The 13,738-nt window shown below is 45.0% G+C and overlaps 1 protein-coding gene across 2 annotated transcripts in view; it reads right to left on the bottom strand.

The window, feature by feature from the left end:
• DOCK2 (dedicator of cytokinesis 2) overlaps positions 1-13,738 on the bottom strand; it is a 406,045-nt gene that overhangs the window by 333,800 nt on the left and 58,507 nt on the right. For both annotated transcript variants that reach the window (XM_022595138.2, XM_022595139.3), the window contains exons 14-21: positions 13,348-13,472; positions 7,857-7,955; positions 6,091-6,163; positions 5,875-5,978; positions 3,925-4,108; positions 3,664-3,761; positions 1,895-1,984; positions 728-828 (exon numbers count right to left, since the gene is read on the bottom strand). In XM_022595138.2, the coding sequence (XP_022450846.1) occupies positions 728-828; positions 1,895-1,984; positions 3,664-3,761; positions 3,925-4,108; positions 5,875-5,978; positions 6,091-6,163; positions 7,857-7,955; positions 13,348-13,472 (874 nt within the window). The remainder of the gene's footprint in view (positions 1-727; positions 829-1,894; positions 1,985-3,663; positions 3,762-3,924; positions 4,109-5,874; positions 5,979-6,090; positions 6,164-7,856; positions 7,956-13,347; positions 13,473-13,738) is intronic.

Raw genomic sequence — 13,738 nt, 5'->3', positions numbered from 1 at the left:
TGGTATAGCCAAGCTCACTTAGTCATTTACATCATAAAAATAACTCTGCCTAAAAATATATGTTTAATACAGGGAGTGAGTATTTCCTGTCCATAAACAGCCAGCAAAGGAAAAAGTAGTGAGAAAAACATCTTTTGACTCTGGGAAAACTAGTCACAGTGAGGATGTGAGGGGGGATGGTGGTGGTGATAATGTTCTTTTCAGCTTTTTCTTCCCACAGAAAATGTTCCTGTAATATCATGGAACTCCGTTGCCTGGAAACTTACCACGTTTCTTTATTACCAGCAGGGTGGACTTCGAACTACTTGGCCTGCTTTTCCAGGTCCCTTCACAAACGGGCCTCCACCAACTTTTCCAGCATCATCTCTGATCTCTAACCCTCAGTTCTCTATACACAAGCTGTACTGAGCTACTTGTCATATGCACTTCCTTCTCTCTAGCCTTTGAATCCCAGTGTGTATCACAAGTAGCTGTTCAATAAATGATAGCTGACTGACTGACTAAATGAATGAACGAATGAGCAAACACTTCCATGTACTTCTGCCACCATAAAATATTCGTACCAACCTATGAGTTTGCATATTTTTATTTAATCCAAGTGACACAGCCAGATTGGGTTTTGTCAAAAAAAGCAGAACTCACACAGGCTGGTGACAAAAAGAAACTACTCAAATTTTTGTGACCTAGGCATCCTGGCAGGGCAAGCAGGAAGTACACAGTTACTTACTTGTAAGCTAGGGTAGCACTGAAATGCTGTTGAATGTAAGCCTCCAGGACGGTGTTGAAATGCTGGAATTTCCGGTCAGCAATGAGTCCTATTATGTAGATCTTGAGGAAAAAGCAAGGAATCAGTGGGTTTTGTGGGCAGACCCAGGACAGGAAGCTGTATTCACATGGCATAACTGAATCCCTATCAAATTCTTTTGCCCAGGAATTAGGTCACTAATATAGCTTCAGTCCTTTTCATTAAGGTAGTACCTCTCCCCAAAAGTATTTCACGAAGTATGCTACAGGGTTTCACGGTCAGATAAGCTTGAGAAATCTCAAGTTATCAAAACCTTAGACTGCCTTCTTTATTGCAGGCCTTATCAGAGTCTTCCATATGCTTATGTGCATTGTAAATCTCCAAGAGAGTCACACGCAATGGTCAACACTTCCCTAAGTTCTTTAATCAAAGGATCTGTCAGGAAGCATTTTTCCTTAGACACATCTTTCTAGGAGGCCCTCTTGGGAAGCACTGGATTAAGTCACAGTTGTCTCCAAGTAAGCTCTTTAAAAATGTAAATGTCACTGACACAAAGGGTTGACACATTCATACTTTATTGATCACTGATACCTTAATGCAGGTTTTTTTTTTGTTTATTTTGACATCATTGAGAAGATGTGAGTTGGGACCACAAGAAGAAGAACAGACCATTTCGAAAGGTGGAAAGGAGACAGATCTGCCTGGCGTACCACCCACTCTAAAATGTTCCAGGGTGGGCAGGAGGAGTGTAACAACTGCTGAGCTGGAGACTGAGCAGGAAGAAGGTAAAAAAAAAAAAGAGTTAGGAAACATTTTGGGTGCTTTACAACCTGGCCAAGGACTCACTCCCCGCATTCATGGAAACCCAAAGCGACTATTCACAGTATCCAGCTTCGTGTACCTTCAACCAGGGCCAATCCACCATCAGCACTTAAACAGTCCCCTTTTAATCACCCTGCCCATGCTTTCAAATGAACTCGGAGCAAACGAAGGGCAACAGCAACTCGTTCATTGGTCTGGTTGCCAAATGTTACAATGCCTCAAAAACATTCATGAAAAGGGCCATGTGGGCCATAAGTTCTCTGTGTTCTCACAGTGAGACACACGTTAATGCCTAATGTCACTAAACACTGGCGCCCTCTCTCTTACCAAAGCATCAAAGACGAGGATGTCATACTCATTACTTTGAGAATGTTCCATCATGATGTTGAAGAGGGCATCCAGAGTATCCTGGAGAAACTGGGCAAAATAATGAAGGTCTTGTAAGAAAGAGTGTAGGTGACCCAGCAGTCCCACTCATCAGTGTTTACCCAAGAGAATGAGGGCACACATCCACCATGTGCCATGTTCAGGAGGGCCAGGTACTTTACTCACAAGAGGCAGAAGTTGGAGCAACCCAGTTGTCCATCTTCAGCAGAGTGGATAATTATAGGGTGGCATTTTCACATTATAGAACACTCCACAGCAATAAAAAAAAGAGCAAACTACTTCAACGTGGAATGACGAATATAACTCTTGTGAGCATTGTGCAGGGTAAGATAAGTCAGACACAGAAATGTCTATTCATTATCACTCTCTTTTTATGAAATTCAAGAACAGGCAAAAACCCCATCTATAATGATGGTAGTCAGCTTAGTGGTTACTCCTGAATAGGTTACTGACGGAGAAGGGGTAAGAGGGAACCTGCTGCAATGCTAAAAATGTTCTGTACCTTGACCTAGGTGGTGGGTACACAGTTGTGCACATGTGTAAAAATACACTGAACTGTACTCTTAAGATGCGTGCTCCGTACATATGTTACCATATGCAGAGTATACATCAATAATCATTTTTTTCTAAAAACAAGAAAAAAAGAATGCAAAAGGGAGACAACAGAATGCCCTTTCAGATGACTTTTCCAGGCTGCCAAAGGTGACAGGCCTTATTAAAGGATGTCTGGGGAATTTCCCTGCCATTGTTGAACCAGGTAGGTGGGTCAACAGTGCACAGTTAAAGCATTGATCTGGAAATCTGACCATTGCTTCTCCATGTATGGGCAATTAACTAAAATTTGATACCCCTCCCTCCTAAGAGATGGGTCAATATTTCCTATAGTCGAAACACATAGCTACTACATAAAGATGTTCAATCTCAGAGTTTCTAGCCGTACCAGGTTCCCAATGGAAACAAGATCACCAGGACCTCTGGGAAACACTTGTCCCAATTCATAGTGCTGGAGAGACAGTTGCTTTCATTAGATTTGCACTTCAGACACTATATTCTCCACCACCATGTGGACACAACAATATATCTGACATTTACATCGTTTTCTGCTTGTTTCACCTAAATTGTGAGCGCTGATGCCTTTCCTTTTCTCATGTTTAATACATAACATTCTCGAAGCAGCAGAAACCAAGAATACTTTTTATTTCTAACAGCAACATGTAGATAATACTAAGAGATCATACTACCATAGCAACTTACAACAACAAAAATAAATAATAGTTACTATTTGTTGAACTTTGTACATTTTCATAAGCGTTAGTTCAATTATTGTGCATTATGTGTAAGAGACTTGTGGAGTAATTTTTAAATATGTTCATCTTGAATGCTCACAACCCTGCAAAATATGTCATATTGATAATATTATCACATAAAGTTGGCAAGCAGTTGAACTGGGATCTACACCAAAGTTGATCTATTTTCAGAGACTGAGCACAACCATACTTTTCTCCTGTTCAAGATTCAGCATCACTGAACCATATCATCCCCCAGATTTACCAATAAAGGCTTCTAATGCTGACTTCGGACACTGTATCCCATTGTCAGAAGCAAAGTTGTCCTATCTCCCTCAGCACTTCATCTCTCCCCTGAAGCCACCCATGATTTAAAGCTCTGTCACAGGTGGATGAATACAGGCAAAATGAAGCCCCACTGACCTTTACTACTTCTTCTCCATCGACAATCTTCAATTTTTCTAAATTCTCCTGTAGCAGTTGTGGCTTCATGCGCCACTTCAGCAAACCCAGCAAACCCACTAAAATAGAGCCCAGACAAGCAGAATTACTATTACTGGCCTGAACGTCTGTATCAGGACCTCCCCTGGCCTGCCCACACATAAACACACACACACACACACACACACACACACACACACACACACTCACACACTCACACACAGCTATCGATGTTTCCGATACCATTCTGGGTGAGCTTTGTGGAGCACACCAGCGTAGAAATGGAGAATACATCCCGGGAGCTGACAGAGAGACCCCCAACACTGCTGGAGCTTCGACTCAAGGTAGCCCCCTTGTTTTCCACATGGTGTCGGTAAGAAGGAAGAGTCAGGTAAGCACTGGCATCCTCCATCTTCTTGCTGTCCCCCTGGAAACAACACCATGGTTACTTCCCCAAGCCAAGGGTATGCACCCAATGCTACACAGAGTTTGCAGTGGCCAGATTACACACTGTAGGTAGAGAGGATCAGAAACAGTGAGGGACATCATAAGAGGAGCAGTGAACATCAGCTGGTAAGGTAAGGCTGTTTTTCCACAAAATAGGCGAGAACCCAAGGTTACGTTAATGGGAAAGGGGTTGATCAACCACCTGAAGGCTCTGTGGACTTCATTAATGGCACAGAGGGAACTGAAGATTCCCAAACAGGATATTTTAATTCATTCTAAGTTTTATAAGATCTTAACACAAACAAGCCCACCAGCAGGATAAGGAATCGGCTTAAAGAAGAAGTTAACAGCAAAGGCACTAGATTCTGAAAGTGATGGTATTTAGACCCTCTTCTCCCATTCACATGCCTGTGTCATTTTGGACACATTCCTTGGTCTCTCTGTGTCTCGTTCTTCTCAGGATTAAACTGAGAATTAATCATATTACCTACTTCTAGAAATCTGGAGCAGACTAGATGGCATAATGCATATAGAACACTTAGTAAACTGACAGACACATAAGTCCCTTGGCATGCTGAAATGAACGACTAGAGGTAGCATTACAGCGGTCAACGTTTACTGAGCCCTTACTCTGCACTAGATGCTACACTAAGTGCTTTGTATGCCTTAGTTCATGTCACTTAAGCCTCACAACAGTTGTTACTGTTGTGTATACTGTTATCATCTCCAGTTTACAGATGAGGAAACTGAGGCTTAAGGAGGGTGACTAAATTGGAAACTGACTGCAACTGGGACTCTGCCCTCAATGAGTTCACAATCTTTTAAACCAAGAACTACCCTGACGCGTCAAAACTGAGAAAACAGAGCCTGTACAGAAGGAAAGGGGGTGTTTTGGAAAAGCCAAAGAGACTCAGAGAAGAGTACCCTGTTATGAAGCTTTGATGAGGCTGTGTTTGCCATGCAGACCACAGGCAAAAGGGCAACTCCAACCTCCAATGTTGAGAAAGTCAAGGGCAAGGGTTTGATCCCTGTGCTGACCACTTAGGCTTTGCCCTGTTTCACAGCCATACCCTTTGCCTCCAGCCAGGGGCTACCTAGAGACGCGCCACTGTCACAGGAGTGGTGTGGGAAAGCATGCATGTAAGATCAGGAAAATACTTCCCCACTTCTAGAGAACAGTGCAAGTCTCATGACGTAAAAATAACAGCAGCTGCCATCTATACTCTTTTACATGGTCCTTTTGCGTGGGTCATCTTATGGTCATAAACATGGCCATCACCACTTAAGGAAAAGGAAACTGAGACTCAGCAAGACATGTGAGATGACTCCAATTTAGTCAACAGCAGGATCGGGACCCTAAATTGTGATATTTTTTCCATTAGCTACAGTGAGGAATCTCTCAAATATTTCTTGCTGGTCTTCTGTACATCCCACAGGTGTCTTAACAGAGTCAAAGCCCACTCTGTACGTAACAATAACCTTCCATTTACTGAGAATTCCACGTACCCATCAATGTCATGTTTACATGCACTGACTCATATAATCCTCACAGTTACTCACTGAGAGCTCACAGATGAGGACACGGAGGCCCAGAGAAGTTAAGACTTTGTACAAAAGGCCTCACAGCTGGGAAGCCCCTATGTGTGTGACTCTGGGGTCCCTGCTCTTAATTACCAAGCCATCGTGCCATCTCCCCCTCACTTCCTGCATGCTCCCCACTGCAGAGTTAATCCCAGCTCATGGTACCTTTAGGACAACCAAGTCATGGCATCCGTCATGCAGAGTGGTCCCATCTTCCTTCATCAACTTCACATAGGACATGGCAAAGTTCTTTTCTCCTTTATCCTTGGCTGAAAATAGCATTGTTGAGGTCAGGAAAAAAAAAGATACTTGGGCCACCCAATGATCCCACCCCTCTCCCCTTAGGGGTTTTGCAGAGATGCCATTTGGTTGGGCACTCACATTCCAGGGATGACCGATGTCGAAACATGAATCGCAGGTGGATCCTCTGCATGTCTTCAATAGGGACGGCCACCTCAACAGGCAGAAACCAGAGCTCAGGAGACAATGAGTTAAAGAGCCCTCCCCACTCCACCCCGCCCCCCGCAAAAGGCAGCCTGACCATTTAACTTAGAGTACTGCGTGCTGATTTATTACCCAGCCACCAAGCCTGATGAACTGTAAATACATTACATAAGAACTGGCTATGAAGAGAAAATAAAGTACCAAATGTAATCCATTTGGCAAATTGCATTCCCAGCCAATGAAAAGAGATCTGTAAATTATAGTGAGGAAAAATGAATCTCTCCAGATTGATATAAAAGTCACATAACTTTAGCACAGGATTTAATGCACTGCAAACTGCACAGTGCACATTTTCCTTACACACTCCAGAGTTTGGGCAGTTGCAGCAGGGCTTAGAAAATTAACAGTGCCCATTAGGGGGCTTGATGGGGGACTGTCATTTACGTAAATTAATAAAAATGCTTGAATCCAATCATATTCGGGAAAATCCTAGGCCTCAATCCCATCTTTGGTTTTTCCTCCAAGGACACTGGGCCAAGACAATCACCCCTTGGTCACCCAGTTTCACTGTCCAGTGAGTGGTCTGCTGTACCCTTGACTGAGGTGCTTTTGACCTGTCTCTGGACTATCCCACCTCCCAAAGCCCCACAGCAATCCCTGTATTATACAATTCAGGCCCAGACAGAGAAGCTCAGCTACCTGTGAGAAAAACCACTCAGATTTTCTGTGGATACTTTCCGCTCCAGAAAATGAAATTTGAGCCCAAAGAGGTCCACCACTTGTTTGTGTGTCTCAGAGCGCAAGAACTGAGAGTCACATGGGCAGCTGTTGTCCAGTTCATTCTTTCACTGCATATTGAATCAATACTATAAGCTACGATCATGTGAAGCACGGGCCATGCCGACGTAAGGCAGAGTCCCACTCAAAGAGCTCACGGCCCACACAGGGCAACACATAATTATCACCATGTGATGAGGGCTGGCAAAGAGATATAACTGGGGTACAAGAGAGCACAGAGAAAACAACCTGGTCCAACAGCTCTCTGACCCCAAAGCTGGGTAGGTCATCACTTTTAAGCGAGTGAGTACAGGGAGACCCACTGAGGAAAACAGGAATATAGGTGACAACGCAAGAACCACTGAGGTTTGAAGAGCTACCTCTGAAAGGGAAGTCCTATGAGCATCTTCAGTTTGGGTTCAGAGCACAGAATGAGTAAAGACTGCTATTAATTACAAGGCAGAGACATCTGAAGCTGTAATCAAGCTTCACTGTCCACTAAATTAATTCCGAACTCCACTTCCAATGCATGATATTCCCTTCTGCTTCAGTGTGACAATCTGGTAATGCAAGTATTTGTGGTTAATGCCACTTCCATCTGAGGTACCCTCCCAACAGTGTATCTACCAGGCATTAAATAGCTTTTTAGAGCCTCACATTTGCTCCCAAGCTCTGTCACTCCTCACTGCTGAGCAGAGCGACGCAACCTGATGGCTTGGGCACAGTCCACAGGATCATCTGACAATGCCATGGCGGCTATAGCTGCCGGGCCGGTGAAGGGTGATCAAGAGAACCGGGCGGTCGCCCACTGGGCCACTATTTCCACTGCCTGACACACCACCAGAGACATGCTAGGCTACTGTTTCAGGTCTTAGGGGGTCTTAGAGTCCCCCAACTATTATCATCATCATCATTATTATTATTACCTTGACTGTTTCCATCCACCGTGGCTGTTTGACTTGATAGTGCACGACGGACCGATATTCATTCATAGGTTTGTCCCCAGCTCCCACGCAAATTGCATTCTGACCCAAGAAAAATGAAAAGAGAGAAAACACTATAGAATTGCCATTTTCTATGCTTGGGCAATTTTGGTCCCGAGGCCAAGGCTGGCCACAGGGCCTGGGATAACCCTGCCTTCTTTAAGCCTTCTGCCAGGTACCCTTCTACATTACAGATTGATACATGAATGTGCCGGGCCCTGGGAGCGACAGCTGCTTAACTATAGAAATTCTATTACTTGCACTCTGGAAACCACTGAAGCGCAGTAGGAGCTGAAGTGGCTGCCCTATTGTCAACGGTAACCAGCCTTGGAGCTGCTGCGCGCTGCCAGTCTTATTAATTCTATTTGTTTCCTACATCTGAATTGCACAAAGTTACCAAACAGGCTCAGATCAGCCAAGCAGCAGCCCGTTCTGATGGATTTCTGATGCTAACACACCCAGGTGCTGGCGGGAGCTGGGCAAGCGGAGGGAGCTTGGGTTTCAGACAGACACACACGGGCAGAGGGGGCTAAAGGAGCCCACAGTTAGGGAGCATCTTCCAGGTACCAGGCCCACGCTAAGCACTGGGATGCGGGCATGAGTCAGAGAGTAAACCTGACACGAGGGCTCACAGTGTGGTGTAGGAATCATTATATGAGCAGACAAATCACTAGGCAATGTGAAGTGATGACAGATACATGTATCCAGTTGTCCCTTGGTATCCACAGGGGCTTGGTTCCAGGGCCCTCCCTTCCCCGCCACTGATTAAAAAAAAAAAAAAAAATCCACAGATGCTCACATCCCTTATATAAAACAGTGTAAACAGTGTAGTACAATTGGACTTCTGCATCTGCAGACGCAGAGCCTGCAGGTACAGAGGGCTGACTGCATAATACTATGGAGCACAGAGAAAGGACACGTCAGCGTCCCCTGAAGACTCAGGGAATATTTCTTGGAGGCGATGACAGTTGAAGTTCTTGAAGAAAGGTTCCAAGTCGGCTTTGAGCAGAAACACAGGAACGCCATTCTGAGAGAGTGAGCACAGAGCAAGCATACCTACATAGGATATTTATTCTTAAAAAAATCACCCTCAGAGTAACAAGGAATTACCTTGCAATAGAGTATGCCAACCCCTAATTCTATCTCTGTGCTCATTCCAGTTGTTTGGCCCCAAAACAAGATCTAAGGTAGGGTCACTCAGAAGGGGCCTAAGTTCAGTTTTTATACCAGAACAAGAGATTTCAACCTCAAGTCTTCAGAGATCTAGGGACATGAGGATTGGTTTTGCAGCCCCAAGCCCCCAAACTACAAAACTGTGCGCCTCTGGGCACTTTTACGGTGAGAGAATCCATGACTCTCACTAGATTCCATCAGATTCTCCAGTGGATTCCCCACCAGGCTGAAGGACCAAAGCTGGCCACTCTGGGCCCCTGGGAAAGCAAGCTAAGCTGCGGGAAGGAGAATTCTGTCCCTCTGTACTTCTGAGCTATAGGGAAAGAATGAGTTCAGTTTCAATATTGACTGATGCTACATATGGCCAGATCAAACCCATCTGAAAATAAGGCTACAGCATCCTTTCAAAACTTATCTCTGAAAAAACAAGGACAACCAGGGAACTGCAAATGAGGGAAGACATACAACTCTCTTAATTTTCAATGGTATGGAGCCTTTCAGAACTTCTTGAGGTGCTGAACTAAAAACATGCTTCCAAAGTTGTCCTAACCATTTAGAGAGTGCTTTGTGTCCAGCATTATGCTAAGCCCTTTACACGAACTGCCTCACTTAATTCAATCCTCACAACCGCCTCTGACGATTACTGTCATTATCCCCATTTCAAAACTGACTAAACTGAGACCTTGAGAGGTTACGTCACTTGCCCCAAAAGGTACCAACGCCCGGACTACATCTCAGGCCCTCTAATTCTTTGCCCAGTGTTCCCTCTGTAACAACCTAGATGCCTTCCAGCCTCCTAAGATTTATATCTAGTGACAATGATGGGCTTAGCACTTCTGTAGCTCAGCTGAATCCCACATAGCTTATAAAAACTGAAAATACACATGTATCTCTGGTGAAAGTAAACTGCTGTACAACATGCAGCTGAATCCCACAAAACTATCCTGATGATGAAAATTTCTGATTGCCTAAAGCTGGAGAAAACAGTCTCAGTATTATTCTGAGAAAGACCTAAGACAGCTCCCTCCCTCGCAACACTTCAGAGATAAAACCGAACATCGCTGGGTGTGTAGAAGGAGCATTGTGACCAGGGACGGGGCCGGTTTTCAGGAAAATATAGATTTGTGCTTGTCTCCAGTGAACCTATTCAATAATTTTCCCTATTGCCCACCCCCATGGCTCCCTGTTAACAACGAGAGCCCCTAATTGGCTTCAGGTCAGTAGAAGGAAGCCTGGAAACTTTAATGCCGACTTGGCCTTGGTGGACACACTTCAGCAGGAGGAAAAATCAGGCTCCAAACACAGGTCTTGTTTACCTCGTAGGAATCACCTGAGGAATAAATGACACCAGGGGTGTGAACGCATTTCGAGAGCCAGGAAGTGCTTTAGGCTGACAAGGTCGGTCTTATCATGGGAAGATGCCAGTTGGTGTCCACGAAGCAGTAACCAAGCCTGCGACAGCTCTACCTTTCTGGTAATAGTGAACTTCGATGAACACCTGTTATGTCAATTACCTCAGCTGGCATTCACAAGAGTAAGGTGCCACTGCTGGTCTCAGTTTCAGACAGAGTCTCCTAGGCGTAGAGAGATTATGTAATTTGCTCCAGGTCATCCCGCTAATCCGGGCTGAGCTGGGCTTTCGGCCTGGATGCCTGGCCCCAGAGGTCATGTCTTAACCACCACACAGCACTGCCCCCCATGCCCTACCTCCAGCCCTGTAACCTGGCTGGTCTCAGAAGAGCAAAGGTTTCTCAGCCCGGCATCTGAGCATTTTTACTTCCTGAAATTGCTTTAGGTATCCCCACTGGATTGTCTGTTTGACCCCCTCAGATCCTTTCCAGGGCTTCAACCTGCAGTTGGTCTGCTTTTCCTAAATGTTACCTCCTTCCTGTTGCTGAGTATTTACTACATACCAGGTGCCTTACACCTACCATTTTGTATAAACAGCAACCCCACAAGGAAGAGATTATCATTCCTCTTTTATAGACGTGTAAACTTGCCCAAGATCACACAGCTAATAGGAGGGGAGGGTGGGATTTGACTGCTGTCAGTCTGATCTCAGAGTCCAGCCTATTAGCTTCTCTGCTATGGGTCCTCCTGAGCAAGGTCGTTGAGACCCCAAAGTGAGCCAAGGACAAGTCTAACCTACTCTATCCTCCGACCCCACTCTTCCAAGGAGCGGGAGGACAAATCGATGCCCCTAAAGGGGACTGTTCCCACCAACATCAAACAGGAACGTTTAAGTGTGCTGCCTGACAATTAGGCAGTAATATTTATTTCTACAAGTAGAGAAAGAAAAGCCTCCCGCAGGCTTCCTTAGCAATTTTCAATAGTCAGTCAACTGAACTCCCCCTAACTTCCCTCACAGATGAAACTGCAAATTATCGCTGTGCCCCACAGTTACCTCTCCACTTCTGCCCCCAAATTCCTGCCTATGTATCCATCTTTGATAAGTGCGTCCGTTCAGACTGGTTGGGTGTGACACGAAAGGGTGGCAGAGTCATAAGTACAAATGGTTCAGAAACGAGATAAGAGGTCTGCTTTCCCATTAACTGTTCCTTCTAATTTGTCCTTCGGCAACATCGAGGGCAAGCACATCAGCGTTTTAAAAAATGAGGCTGAGGTTGAAAAGTTCTCCAACAGGTAGTTGGATAAAAATGACTTCAGGGCTTCCCTGGTAGCGCAGTGGTTGGGAGTCCGCCTGCCGATGCAGGGGACGCGGGTTCGTGCCCTGGTCTGGGAGGATCCCACGTGCCGCGGAGCGGCTGGGCCCGTGGGCCATGGCCGCTGGGCCTGCGCGTCCAGAGCCTGTGCTCCGCGACGGGAGAGGCCGCGGCGGTGGGAGGCCCGCGTACCGCAAAAAAAAACCAAAGACTTCAAAGCATGGTCTATGCATTGGTGAAACCCAATTTCCCTTTCAGATAAAAACCCTCTGCTCTTCCTTTGTGTTTCTTTGAGCAAAGTGTCTCTTACTTATTTTATTTTTCAGAAAAGTTTCAAAATCCAACAAAAAGAGGATTAAGTTAAATCCTTGGATTTTGCTCAACTAGATATTAATGGGACCAGACTTTCCGAACAAAAAGGTAATTGCGATGATTTCTTTAAATTTAAAAAATAACTATGACTCTTCCCAGAATTTGATGGGAGTGGTTATTAGCCTCATTTTTCAAATGAGAAATAAATTGGAGGATTTTTTTAATGTACACGCATTAGAGTGAAGTGTTTAATAAGAGGGACTGGAACCTGAAATCAAACCCCATCTCTGCCATATACTAACTTTATGACCCTGGGAAAGTTGTCTCACTTGACAAAGGTTTAGTTTCCCCCTTTGTAAAAATGGGGAAAATAACAGTAATGCAACCTACTTATCACAGTGCCTGGCATGTAGCAATGCCTCTGTGAATGCCAGTTATTCGTAGGTAGAGGGTAGCAAAACCTGCCTGAGCTCCAGGCCCCCAGGCTAAAGCAGAAGATCTATCAATATTCACAGCCCTACCCTCCGGTGCTATCTGATCACCTCCTGCGGCCTAAGAGGAATATCTTCCCACGCTGAAACTTCTGCTGAGAGCTGATTTTATTTTCAGCTAAGTACTCTGAAAGGAGAAATTGAGAAGCAAAACCCTCCCACACACTGGACACAACTGCTGACAACCTTAAAGGAAATATAAGTAAATAAATGTAAACACACATGACAAATATTGTACAGGACATATGCTGTATAAATATAGCAATATGCTTTGCATTCTTGAATTCACTCTGCTGGCCCTCTGGAGACCAATTTACGGATAAGGCTTTCCACCAGAATGTCTGGCTGAGTGCTAGAGAGTTAGATTAAGTGTTGGGAATGTCTGTTTTGAGGACATCCTGAGTCTTCACACCAGCCCAAGGCTCTGTATTGATCCTTTTTCTTGCCATGGAATTTTGCCTGAATAAACCAGCTCAGGTTTCGATGAGAACAACATTTTAACTGTGAAAAGCTAACCTATAAACTGAGGTGCCAAGCAAAAAAAAGAAGAGGTCATGAAAGGAAAGGGACAGACACTGAAAAGCCAACTGCTTTGGTGTAAAGAAAGAACACCACCAGGTCTTATTACGGGCTACTGTGCCAGCCAAGCTCTAAAGGTGTAGATCCCCTTACTCAACACCACCCTGCAGCCCCTGGCATCTAGAGAGCAGGATCGGGAACGGGAAAAGAAAATCTTTATGAACAGAGGCACCCTAGGGGAGCCCTGTCACCCACAGCAACAGCAGGGTCCCTTACAGGAAGCGTTTTGCCATCCTCCGCGCACACACACATGATCACTTCCACATTCCTCTGAGTGGTCTTGTTGTACTTGTCAAAGTCACCTTGTAAGAGAGTGATGTAGATGTCGTTCCTGACGTCCCCTGTGGCACAGGGAGAGAGACAACAGTTGGAGTCTGTGTAGCAGGAGAGGCACTGACTAGAGGGCGCGGGGAGTTGGGGAGCTGGTGGAAGTGCCACACCTTGTCTGTTAATGAAGTTAAAACCAGAACGATTTGGAAAACCATTTTTACTTCATCAGGGAGGCTGGAGCAGTAGGTAACAAGAGGATGGAGGAACAGTAGGACATTAGTTGCAAAAAGGGAGGTAGGATGGTCACCACTGGCCGTATTTTTTTCTCCATTAAAAA

This window comes from Delphinapterus leucas, chromosome 3 (genome assembly GCF_059928025.1).
Source record: "Delphinapterus leucas isolate spDelLeu-1000000601 "Yukka" chromosome 3, BTC_Dleu_Yukka2, whole genome shotgun sequence".
NCBI classification, from domain to species: Eukaryota; Metazoa; Chordata; class Mammalia; order Artiodactyla; family Monodontidae; genus Delphinapterus; species Delphinapterus leucas.
Note: the sequence above shows the minus strand (reverse complement) of the source record. Positions and strands in the feature narration are given on the sequence as shown.